This window comes from Rhamphochromis longiceps, linkage group LG6 (genome assembly GCF_057381845.1).
Source record: "Rhamphochromis longiceps isolate RC_006_pf linkage group LG6, R_longiceps_female_GT1.1, whole genome shotgun sequence".
In the NCBI taxonomy this organism is placed as follows: domain Eukaryota; kingdom Metazoa; phylum Chordata; class Actinopteri; order Cichliformes; family Cichlidae; genus Rhamphochromis; species Rhamphochromis longiceps.
In genome coordinates this window covers 13,835,577-13,848,815 of record NC_140562.1, presented here as the reverse complement: position 1 = coordinate 13,848,815, position 13,239 = coordinate 13,835,577, and the positions used below count along the sequence as shown (strand labels likewise).

The 13,239-nt window shown below is 40.1% G+C and overlaps 1 protein-coding gene across 1 annotated transcript; it reads left to right on the top strand.

Moving 5' to 3' along the window:
• Positions 1 to 7,538: 7,538 nt before the first annotated feature.
• On the top strand, positions 7,539 to 12,308 carry LOC146667643 (uncharacterized). Its single transcript, XM_085408499.1, has 9 exons — positions 7,539 to 7,593; positions 7,792 to 8,097; positions 8,172 to 8,405; positions 8,502 to 8,606; positions 8,751 to 8,963; positions 9,049 to 9,390; positions 11,386 to 11,722; positions 11,814 to 11,871; positions 11,985 to 12,308. The coding sequence occupies exons 1-9, from the start codon at positions 7,539 to 7,541 to the stop codon at positions 12,222 to 12,224; spliced, it is 1,890 nt and encodes a 629-aa protein (XP_085264625.1). The 3' UTR covers positions 12,225 to 12,308.
• The last annotated feature ends 931 nt before the right edge of the window (positions 12,309 to 13,239 follow it).

The window sequence follows — 13,239 nt, the reverse complement described above, 5'->3', positions numbered from 1 at the left end:
CTGCCATCTCCTGGCAAAACTGACTATCACTACCACATCAGTTGAGAGGAAGAACTGTTAAAATCATAACACAAATTTTTAAAAAGTAATGTATATTTACTAAGGTGATAATCAACATTTAAAATTCCCACCAGTAAAAGGCTGAGATTTCTTCTTTGACTCTTATGTCTTTTCTTTTCCCTTTCTTTGATTTTGTGAACTTTATGCTTCGAAGATGAAGATGAATCTTTTGAAAGATGCTCATTAAACTTTTCTGGGTTTCATCTTGTACATCTTAGCTATAAGTGATTATTAAGTAAGGTTTACGTTACTTACTCATTACATATTTAGTAAATTAATAATCTGAATTTATGCTGGATTAATTAATTAATTAATTAACTAATTAATTACTATTACTGTGGTCTCAGAGGTCCATCAGTGGATCTGCACTGATCACATCAACATCTGAGTTCAAGCAGAAAATGGTTCACTGTACACTCGGATGGTTACAAGTAAGTTCAGAGTGAGCTCTCTGTACGTGTAACGCAGAAACGGCCCTAACCAATCTGGCGCCCTAGGCAAGATTTTAGGTGGCGCCCCCCTACATCAGCAGTGTAGTGTAATGTTGTAACAAATAATATTTCTATTAAATAAGCTTTACTTTGCATTTTAATTAACGTGGGATTATTTTTTGTATTTAGAAATAATAGTACCAACTTTTTTTTTTTTCAACATTTGTGGCACTGGCATGGCGCCCCCTGATGGACGGCGCCCTTAGCATTTGCCTATACGGCCTATGCCACGGGCCGGCCCTGGTGTAACGTACAACATGTCTGAAGAGAAAAACCCAACTTTAACCATCAATGACCTGAGAGAGAGTGATGCAAACACACTTTTACCAAGAGCTGCTCAGCAGTGAGGAAGCAGTCACATACTCCTGTGCTGTCAAAGGCTACAAAGATCTCAGAGCCTCTGAAGTCTCTGTGGGTGAGTCATGATGTTTATGGTTGCTACAAAACAAAAAGAATGGGTCATACAGCAAATCATTACAATCAGGATCACTTCTTTGTTTCTAGGTTCCATCACAGCAACCTGCTTTAGTGTGACCTATGCTAAAGGGAAAATATGTTCTTACAGGCAGACATCAGTAGATGAGCCGTGCTCCATCACATATCCCAGAGGTGAAGTTTTCACAAATAAGCAAACATCTTCCACCAAACCTCTAATATATTAGTTTGATCTCATTTTTCTTCAAAAAATATAAAGCTCACATATTACCTTTATTAATACATGTATTAGCAAGCCATATTTAATTACTCCTTTTTCTTAACACCAAACACCAAAAATAAAATTACATACATTATGTCAAAGTGACTCATTAAAACTATATTTATCATCTCAGAAAGCAGAAATTACAAGAATCAACAATTTTCATTTCAAAGCTATTCAACAGACAAGTTCTCCTGTGCTGTAAAAGGCCTTGATTACCTTCTGTATACACGGTGTATATACACACACACACACACACACACACACACACACACACACACACTCTGTGCTAATATTTTCTTGTGCTGCTTGAATCGGCAACAAAGTTCCTTAGCTAGAAGACTCAGAAACAATCTTCTTTTGCCTGTCCGCCCTGTGCATGCCTTATACAAAATGTAGGCATTCACCACCGCCAGGTTCAGCATATTGTAGAAAACCGCTACTGGTCACCTGCGTGTTGCTGCTCTTACAGAATACATGCGTGCCATTTGGTCCAACACGTCTACACCACACTGTAAAAGAAGAGAGAGAGAGTCATGAGTATATGTTTTTTCTATAGGCCTGTATAGCACACATCAGAAAACATTGTAGCACTGATGTAAAATTATACACACATTCGCATACCTTCATGTGGTTATAGTTTCTTATTGCTTTGGGTTTCCTCTTTCTGCCGTCACTGATCGTCACATCTTAGTGCATGGAACTAAGAACACACACAGTCTTGGTTTTTTTAGGTCCATAAATTGTGAAGGAGACACCGCCACTTCTAAGCACTGAAGTGGAGAATTCCTCTCGCTGTGCAGTGTCTTTTGCAATTTGAGGAAGTTCACGGCGGACTTTATTCACCGGCACGGTGAATAAAGTCCACAAAACAACGTTACTTGGCACAAGTAACGTTGTTTTGCGCTGCAGTAGTCTGTGCGACAGCGACAGTGAAGTGAAGGAATTGTCCGTTGTGACGTTTCTCCCATCATCCAAAAACAGCTCCACCAGTTTCATGACCACGTTCTCTGCCAGCCTCTCTTCCTTCTGACGACTGGGGTCCTTTCCCAAGTAGATGCACTGCAGACATATTTGGTCTCCAGATCCGTGGCCATCCAGAACTTGATCCCAAATTTGTCTGGCTTGGTTGCGATATACTGTGTGAATGGACACCGAACCTTGGTAGGGAAAAGCTGTTCATCTATGGTCATGTGTTCTCCTGGAATGAAACTCTTAGCACAGTTCTCATTGAAGCGTGTCCAGATGTCAGAGATTGCCTCAAATTTATCTGTTTTCACCCGTTCTGCCCGCGTGTCCTTGTCATCAAATTGAAGGTGTTGCATAATTAAAATGAATCTATCTCGGGGCATTGTCTCTTTGCTTACTGGCACCAGAAATCTTTCTGACCAGCAATCTAGAATGGCACCAACGGGACACATGATTGCTCTTAGGGTCAGGGTTTTTTTTTTTTTTTTTTTTAATTTTTGCTATTTTTACAGGAACAGGCAGAGGAGAGAACATGTAAAGCTGGAGTGATCACACATGTCACTCATGTCATTGTATTAGCAACTTGTCATTCTGTTTTCACACATTTTTTTATAAATAAAATGGACTTGTGTTTCCATATATTGTGAATGTGACCAAAAACAAATGTCCATTACAGAGGCCATAAATGAATAGGCTGGTGTGGTGGGGCGTGGTCTGCGGTGCCGTGAAGGGAGGGCGGATGCACCTGCACGGCATCCTTAATCACGCCCGCCTAGTTAAAACACGGGGATTCAGGGGTTTGGGTGTGTTGTGTTGAGATGTACATATCCGAATGATACTCCGTGGTCCCGCCGTGCCTTATTCTCGCCACAGCTGGTTCTCAGGAGGGTGTAGGGTCATATAAAGACAAAATTATACAGAATATATATAACATAATATAATAATATGATATATATAATATATAACTAACCAGACCAATTTGTGGTTTGCAAGGACGAGAGGACCATAGTTGGATAAATGTGTCAATTCTAGCTAACAGCAAGATCAGAAATCAGAAACACAATGAAATCAAGGAGTACCAGGGGCTTAAGGACCAACTGGAGGTAAAGTCCAAATTGTCTTAGTAGTAATAGAAGCATGAGGAGCTGCCACCCCAAATCAGGATGAGTGGCTTCAGCAGATTCCAGGCAGAACATCAAGGGTCTCTGTACAGAAGCGTGCAGTTCTAGGAGCAGTAATGGAAGATACTGCATAGAACAATATACATACACAATACATATGAAGTATTGAAGCTGTTATTTATGTTTTACTGTAAAATTCACTGAAGGCTCTGACTACTTGAAAGTAGACCATGATTTGTTAAAAATTACCTGTAAAAATTCAAATTGTTACGATTTGTTCGAGAAGTGAAACTGATAACCTTAATAAAGAAAAGAAAAACAAAGGCAATAAAGTCTGAAGCCTGAGCGTTTGGCTTACAGGGATCATTTGTATATATGTTAAATTTATTTTTCCAAACTTTGGGCATCCACCACTGTAACTGTATGCAAATGACAGAAAACAAATACAAGTAAAATTGGGTCCTTTTACGTTGTGGGGCCCAATTATTTAAACAAAAATAAAGATCAACCTTTTTTTTTTAAATCTGCAACATAAGATAATGAAATAACTACAGATATTTATACCTAACTTATCTTGTCTGTGAACTTGAAAAGAAGTAGGCAGAGAACAATAGAAAATGTTGCTGAGATGAAGAGTTATAATGGTGTCCTCTGGTGGACATGGCCTGAACTGCTAACCAACTTCAAGAAGTCACCCAAAATTGTCTGGATTTATCTTAAAGTTGACACAGCAACAAGTAAAGTACTTATTTTATAAAAGTAATACATGATATATATGACTTTTATATGTTAATTATTTATATATGATAGTGTTTCATGCAGCACAGTAAGACCAAAAAACAAAAACAAAAACAGAGTGAATTTAAAACAAAATTCTTGTCACCAGTGTTTACCTCTATGGTTCAAATCCTATTTTTCCTTCTGGGTGCGGCTAAAAAAGGCTAAAGACTGGCAGACGTTTTGACTGTGGAGCCACACTTAGCAGTGACATTAAACGAACAAGAATACGACAGGACAAGTGACAAGTTAAACCACTACAGGGCTGCAACAATAACATTAATATCACCTCTTCAAAGCCAGAATACAATTCAATCAGACAACTCAAACACTGGTTGCATATGGTTACCCTTAAAGAAAGTAACTAGAGACAGGCTACATAATCATATATATATATATATATATATATATATATATATATATATATATATATATATATATAAAACACCAAGCACGCCCCTGCGGGCGGTTTATCCTTCAAGCTCGGGTCCTCTACCAGAGGCCTGGGAGCTTGAGGGTCCTGCGCAGTATCTTAGCTGTTCCCAGGACTGCGCTCTTCTGGACAGAGATCTCCGATGTTGTTCCCGGGATCTGCTGGAGCCACTCGCCTAGCTTGGGAGTCACCGCACCTAGTGCTCCGATTACCACGGGGACCACCGTTACCTTCACCCTCCACATCCTCTCGAGCTCTTCTCTGAGCCCTTGGTATTTCTCCAGCTTCTCGTGTTCCTTCTTCCTGATATTGCTGTCATTCGGAACCGCTACATCGATCACTACGGCCGTCTTCTTCTGTTTGTCTACCACCACTATGTCCGGTTGGTTAGCCACCACCATTTTGTCCGTCTGTATCTGGAAGTCCCACAGGATCTTAGCTCGGTCATTCTCCACCACCCTTGGGGGCATCTCCCATTTTGACCTCGGGACTTCCAGGTTATACTCGGCACAGATGTTCCTGTACACTATGCCGGCCACTTGGTTATGGCGTTCCATGTATGCCTTGCCTGCTAGCATCTTGCACCCTGCTGTTATGTGCTGGATTGTCTCTGGGGCATCTTTACACAGCCTGCACCTGGGGTCTTGCCTGGTGTGATAGACCCCAGCCTCTATGGATCTTGTGCTCAGAGCTTGTTCTTGTGCTGCCATGATTAGTGCCTCTGTGCTGTCTCTCAGTCCAGCTTTGTCCAGCCACTGGTAGGATTTCTGGATATCAGCCACCTCCTCTATCTGCCGGTGGTACATACCGTGCAGGGGCCTGTCCTTCCATGATGGTTCCTCGTCTCCCTCCTCTTTCTTGGGTTTCTGCTGCCTGAGGTATTCACTGAGCACTCGGTCAGTTGGGGCCATCTTCCCAATGTATTCTTGGATGTTCGTTGTCTCATCCTGGACTGTGGTGCTGACACTCACCAGTCCCCGGCCCCCTTCCTTCCGCTTAGCGTACAGCCTCAGGGTGCTGGACTTGGGGTGAAACCCTCCATGCATGGTAAGGAGCTTTCTTGTCTTTATGTCAGTGGCTTCTATCTCCTCCTTTGGCCAGCCTATTACCCCAGCAGGGTACCTGATCACGGGCAGGGCGTACGTGTTGATGGCCCGGATCTTGTTCTTACCATTCAGCTGACTCCTCAGGACTTGCCTGACCCTCTGCAGGTACTTGGTGGTTGCAGCTTTTCTAGTGGCCTCTTCATGGTTCCCATTCGCCTGCGGGATCCCCAAGTACTTGTAACTGTCCTCTATGTCTGCAATGTTGCCTTCTGGTAGTTCAATCCCCTCAGTTCTGACTACCTTCCCTCTCTTCGTTAATGATCTCATTAATATATATATATATATTAGAAAGAGGAGGGAGACGAGGAACCATCATGGAAGGACAGGCCCCTGCACGGTATGTACCACCGGCAGATAGAGGAGGTGGCTGATATCCAGAAATCCTACCAGTGGCTGGACAAAGCTGGACTGAGAGACAGCACAGAGGCACTAATCATGGCAGCACAAGAACAAGCTCTGAGCACAAGATCCATAGAGGCTGGGGTCTATCACACCAGGCAAGACCCCAGGTGCAGGCTGTGTAAAGATGCCCCAGAGACAATCCAGCACATAACAGCAGGGTGCAAGATGCTAGCAGGCAAGGCATACATGGAACGCCATAACCAAGTGGCCGGCATAGTGTACAGGAACATCTGTGCCGAGTATAACCTGGAAGTCCCGAGGTCAAAATGGGAGATGCCCCCAAGGGTGGTGGAGAATGACCGAGCTAAGATCCTGTGGGACTTCCAGATACAGACGGACAAAATGGTGGTGGCTAACCAACCGGACATAGTGGTGGTAGACAAACAGAAGAAGATGGCCGTAGTGATCGATGTAGCGGTTCCGAATGACAGCAATATCAGGAAGAAGGAACACGAGAAGCTGGAGAAATACCAAGGGCTCAGAGAAGAGCTCGAGAGGATGTGGAGGGTGAAGGTAACGGTGGTCCCCGTGGTAATCGGAGCACTAGGTGCGGTGACTCCCAAGCTAGGCGAGTGGCTCCAGCAGATCCCGGGAACAACATCGGAGATCTCTGTCCAGAAGAGCGCAGTCCTGGGAACAGCTAAGATACTGCGCAGGACCCTCAAGCTCCCAGGCCTCTGGTAGAGGACCCGAGCTTGAAGGATAAACCGCCCGCAGGGGCGTGCTGGGTGTTTTTATATATAATATACATGAATCCTGATATAAGAACAGGAGTAACTTTACTTATGAACGACAGGATGAGTTAATACTGTATGATTCATAGATCACGACTTTCAGGTCCAATTAGTTACAGAATATTATTGTGTGATTAACGATAGGAAAGTGAAAATGAGTTTCTGTTAAAAGTGCTTCATAAATAAATGTTTATAGAAATGGAAAATATAATTCAGTCTGAGAGTTCAAACACATTTCAGATATTTTTAATCAATTGTTCCCCATAGCTCATTGTTTCATATTTTTTAAAACAAAATATAGTCACAGTAGATTAAAGTCTGAATCGCTCCAGCTGTGTTTATTACAAATTGTCATACTGAGATATGCTCAGCAGTTTATCACCTCCACACCTTTCTGTTCAACAACTTATATTTAATAAACTGAATATTTAATGCATTCAAAACACAACTGCATGCAGCAAGTAAATAAATTAAAAGCATTATTATTGAGGAATTGAACTGATGTAGATTAAAATAATATTCATGCTACAACAAAGCATTTAAGGATGCAAACGATTCAAAGGAAGAGGAAGCAAGTTTACTTTTAGTTTCAAAGATGCAAGATATGTGAAACCAAAGAATATGAACCAGCAGCCCACCCCTCGCTCTGATAAAGAGTACTGCTTAGTTTGTCTGATGACTCACTTTGTATCTTTTGGTTTGAGCTTTTACTGTCAGCTTTACGCTCAAAGTCTGGACTAAAACAACAATGGAGTTGAGAGATGCTGGTCGTCTGCTTGTGGGTCTCATCTTTTACATTTCAGGTATCAGAGATTATTTATGAGTTCTTATGTAAAAATCGTTAGTTAATATTAACTTAAGAAAAAGATCTTGTAATATTTACAGATGAGGAATTTTAGTTTAGATTAGTTTCTAATGTAAAGTACTGAAAATTATTAAGTAATTAATAACAAAGACATATTAATAAGATAAAAACATTTATTAACTCCCTTCTGTTAAAGATGTTAATGGAGGAGAAACCAGGATCTGTGCTTTCAAAGGTTCATCAGTGGATCTGCACTGCTCACATCAACATCTGACTTCAAGCAGAAAATGGTTCACTATAGACTGGGATGGTTACAAGTTTGTTCAGAGTGAGCTCTCTGTGGATGGACAACGTGTAACATACAACATGTCTGAAGAGAAAATCCCAACTTTAACCATCAATGATCTAAGAGAGAGTGATGCAAATGCTTACTGCTGTATGAAGACTACAGACAGTGCAGGAAACTGTTGGCTAAACAGAATTACTCTCCAAGTAGTTACAGGTACAGTGACTTTTACTTATTACTTACTTTCCAAATGACATCATTGTATAAGTTGTTCTCCATCATCCTCTCAGAGCTGCAGGTAAAGGTGATTCCTGCCACAGAGGGACAGACAGTAACACTGATGTGCAGCAGCAGCTGTCCTCTGACTGAAAAGCCTGCAGCCTACATCTGGTACAAGAACAGAGAGTTTCTCTATGAGGACTGGTCTCCCTGGTACCAAGAGCTGCTCAGCAGTGAGGAAGCAGTCACATACTCCTGTGCTGTCAAAGGCTACGAGCATCTCAGAGCCCCTCAAGTCTCTGTGGGTGAGTCATGATGTTTATAGTCCCTACAAACCCTTCAGCAAAAAACTGTAAAAATAACCTCAGTAAAAATATTAAATCTCATTTCTTTTTGTCCAGATTCCATCACACAGACATGCTTCAGTGTCACTTATGCTTATGGAAACATGTGTTCTTATAATCAGACATCAGTGGATGAGCCGTGCTCCATCACATACCCTAGAGGTGAAGTTTCCACAAACAAATTGTATAAACACTTCTCCAAACCTTTATATCATATTCGTTTAAACTGCACAATTATGTGACTTAAATGAGCCGCATGATTATATCTAAATAGTGACGAGAAGTGTATTTATCTTCGATCGACAGAGGTTTATGTTCAAAGAGCTTCTTCCACCTTGGGATTTGTCACACTGACCTGTAACAACAGCTGTAATCTGACTGACCATCAAGCTGTCTACATGTGGTATCACAACAAAATAAACTATCATGAGAATCAACATTTTTCAACTCATAACTCTTCAACAGACACATTCTCTTGTGGAGTTAAAGGTCACACACATCTTCAATCTAAAAAAGTTTGTAAGTGTCAAATCTGTTTTTCTTTTCAACTAATAATGAAATACAGACCAATCAAACAACTTTAAATCTTCCATCTATATTTCAGGTGTTCAGGATAAAAACTGCTTGAGAGTGAATTATGTCAGCAGGAGAATCTGTGCTCTGGAAGGATCTTCAGTGAACATCACAAGTGAATACTCACATCCTGATAACATGAAGCCAGAGTTTAAATGTTGGAGTAAAAAATGGAGAAAAGATAAAGTGGAAGTTGAAGAGCTGATTGAGGCTGCAGGTGGTGTGGAGTATCAGGACAACATGAAGAACCAACACATCCTGACCATCAACAACCTGAAGAAGAATGACTCAGGAGGATACACATTCAGATTCAACAAAGATCATGAAGGATGGACACAGTCTGATTTGCCTGGAGTCTTTTTGATTGTCACAGGTAAATCTAAACTCCTCAGTCAGCAGACTTTACTCATTAATATTTCAATATGAGCAGTAGCGCTAGAACTATTCAGATCTTTCTCGGTTATATAACAATGTTAAAATATTCCCTTACAATGAAAAGTTTGTTCTTAATTAAAAGCATGTAAATGCTATGAAAAATAACTATAGTTAAAATATCAAAAGTAAAAACTGGCATTTTGCTTGATTTAATATAATAGTTTTAAAATTATATACAAATGAGTTTTTCGACAAAGAAATAATTTTTGTAACAACTTTCATCTTCAATTGAGGCATTTTAATAAAAGAATTACTTAAACGGTTCAGGAAATACAATCATATTTATACGGTCCCCCATTTTCAGAGGCTCAAAAGGGAACTGGATATCTGATAGCAAGATACATTAAGCAAAGAAAGATCCGGAGTTTATTTCAAGTATTTCATGTTTATTTACTAAAATGTTCTGGAAAAATGAAATATTTGGACAAATGAATCAAGATTCATTTGTACCAGAATGATGGCCAAATGCCTCAAATGCAATAGTGTTTCACAGTCCCACTGGATAAGGTATCATGGGCTGGTTGTGTTGTGCCCTTAAACAGGGGAAATAGTGAGGAGAGGTGAAAGAACGGCACAGACACGCAGCTCTCACTCTCACTCGTCTGTATTGAGTTTCAGAAGCAATACAACCAAAACAATATTCTTATGGATGCACTCAGTCTCAGGACAACTGTATCCAAACTAAGTCACTATTGTTCGCTGCATTAGCTGATGAGAATACTTTAGATAACATGAACTGTAGCATTAGACAAAAACATATTTTTAACTCGCACATGTTAGCTGACACAGTCACTAACTTTCCACAGCAATGAAATAATACTTTAAGTACTGCATGTCTTTCAGTAGTTAACTTATACAGATCGTAACAGAAAAATCTTCACACAATATGGCGGAGTAATAGCGAAAACTAGCATACGCAGCAACAAAGATTAACTGGAACTTCTCAGCAAAATAGTCCGCAATTCACATCTTCCGCTACAATGAACAATGATAACAATGTAATAATCAACAGTAACACACATTTATATAAATTTGTGCATGACAGTTACCTTAAACAGGGGAAATAGTGAGGAGAGGTGAAAGAAAGGCACAGACACGCAGCTCTCACTCTCACTCGTCTGTATTGAGTGAAGGAGGAAGCGCGCGAACCCACCTACTGGAGCCCTGAGGCATTAACAATGGATCGATGCACAATCAACCCAGGCAAAACTTTCACTACTTATCTCCCTCTATATTCCCACTGCATATTCTATTCGAAAACAGTCAAAGCAACAAATAAAACATTAATAAGGGCATGACATGAAATGTAAGGAACAGAGATGTACAACTTCAAAACTAATCAAATTTATGATCCACCACAGTTGCATGGCAGGCAGAGACACAAATACTCACTAACAGAGACGCACACTCAACATGAGGAACCAGCAACGTGACAAGGAACACTGGGAAGCTGGGAAAAACAAGGCACATGTGAAATAAGTCAGACTAATGACAAGGGAAGCAAAACTGAACACAACACAAGAGACTACCAAAATAAAACAGGAACATAACACTGAGACTGAAACACAAATTTAACAGGCCAAAGTAAACACAAAGATAAAACTGAGTAAATATGGGCAACAACAGAAACACAGACATAGGAGGACAGGAAAAACCTGAGAATAACTAACAACGAAATCTTAAACACACATTTAGAATGACACCCTAACCTAAGAAAATATAATATTTAAACTGAAAACTACTCAAAGTCAAATAAATGTTTTATTATTTAACTGAATATGAGGACTGGAGGGTCTGCCTGCAGTCAGGCCTCAATTAAAACTCATGTTTTGTGAGTAATTCATGTTGCGATTTGGAAGAGTTTCATGTCTTGCCTTAATACTATTATTATTACTATTATTATTATTGTTGTTGTTAAATGTTCGTCTTTCAGAGCTGAGAGTGAAGATGAGTCCTTCTGCAGTGGTGACAGAGGGTCAGAGAGTCACACTGACCTGCAGCACCAGATGTCCTCTGACTGACAACACAAACTACATTTGGTACTTGAACAGTCGACCTCTGACCGCGAGCGAGAACCAGAACAAACATCTGATCCTAGACCCAGTCAGCAGGGAGGATGCAGGAAGCTACTCGTGTGCTGTGAAAACCAACAAAGATATCAGCTCTGCTCCAAAGACTCTCACTGTCCAAAGTATCACAGGAACATGGACAATTGGAGTTTCTGTAATAGTTCTGGTTTCAATACTTCTCCTTTTCTTCTTTTTGATTAGGTACGCAACACGGTGTTTGATTCAAAGTGACAACATTTTATCTCTGGCATGAACTCACTTATTTTTTCTGTTTATTACTTTCAATAATCAGAAAAAAGAGGACTACGAGTCAGTCTTCCACAAACGAAACATCAAACAACATAGTGGAGGTAAAGATTACTGTAGAGTTGGAAAACACATTTTCATACTGAATGATCTTTCTTACAGAGTCAAAGGAGTCAAATCTTTAAGTGAATTATGATGTATCGCTTTTTGTTCTCAGCTAAATCCTGATCCTGTGCGTGAAGACATCTTAGGTGAGCCACAGGTGGAGGATGAAGTCCTCTACAGCAAAGTCTACTTCTTTAAAAACCACACAGATCCTCTTTTGTCTACCATAGAGCCACTTCAGCCAAGAGAAGAGCAGCATGCTGATTACACTGTGGTGAAGTATAGAAATAACACGAGCTCTGATGAAGAATCTGTTGTCCTTTCAACAGAAACAGACCCCACATGGTGTTGAACAAGCCTTTTAACACATCTCTGCAACTGTCATTTAAAATTTTGTGCATCACACTTGAATCTTCATTTTACCTTTTTGCTGTGTTCGACAAAATTAGATTAGGCAGTTCGATGGGCTTCACATGTTACTCATATGAATGGAATAATTCATGATCATGTAAATATTATGCTCATGTATTTTTATTTTTATTCTATTTTAGCAGGTCACGTGCCTTTTGTCTCCCTTTTCTAACCGTGAGAGCAATTACACACAAAGAAAGGTTGTTCACTATAATCCAAGAACAAAGGGATACAACAACTGTAGTGTTTGCTGTGGGGATGACCCTTGTGTGCATGTGCTATTATAGCAGAAGACACTGAAATGCGGGAATGTCACTGCATTATAGCCTTGATTTTGTCACAGTGCAGAATATTTAAGTCCAAGTTGTTACTCTTATTTATTTCGTAACAACTGGAAACCTTGTTATGTCTTTTTCAGAACTGTACATTTAACCATTTCATTGCTGTTAGTAATTTTTATTTCATTGACGGTTTGTTCTTATATCATTATATCACTGGTGAATTTTGCCACTTAGCGCTGCCCTTTGTCACTTTTATATATGTATAAACATATGATGTGTTTTTGTGTATATATGTAAACCTTGTTGAAAATTTGGATTTACAAAGTATGACAATTACAAATACAGATATCAGTGTCACAGTATAAAGACAAATAACCTGATTTAGAAATTATTTTATTTGTGGCAACAATCAGAGATAAAAGGCTTTTCATCTGTAAACTCCTCACCCAGCCCCCACACTTGCATGTGCATTGCTGCGATTGCAATCAGTTTCTAGCAGAGAGTCTTTTTGCGTGCTAACTCAAAGATAATAACAGGGTTCAGTGGAAAATATTACTGAAAACATAACCTGCAAGCGCCAACCAAATACCCATCTGCAGAGACTGCTGCTGAGATCATGAGCTGTGATAATGGCAGCCTACAGTGGACAGACCACAAACTGCTAAAGAGCAGAAC

What these genes read in the sequence shown, in the direction of transcription:
- LOC146667643 (XM_085408499.1), top strand. Translation starts at nt 7,539, where the DNA reads ATGGAGTTGAGAGATGCTGGTCGTCTGCTTGTGGGTCTCATCTTTTAC. An exon ending in AGCCCCTCAAGTCTCTGTGG is followed by an intron (nt 8,406 to 8,501) that starts GTGAGTCATGAT and finishes CTTTTTGTCCAG; the next exon opens with ATTCCATCACACAGACATGC. An exon ending in AGTCTTTTTGATTGTCACAG is followed by an intron (nt 9,391 to 11,385) that starts GTAAATCTAAAC and finishes TTCGTCTTTCAG; the next exon opens with AGCTGAGAGTGAAGATGAGT.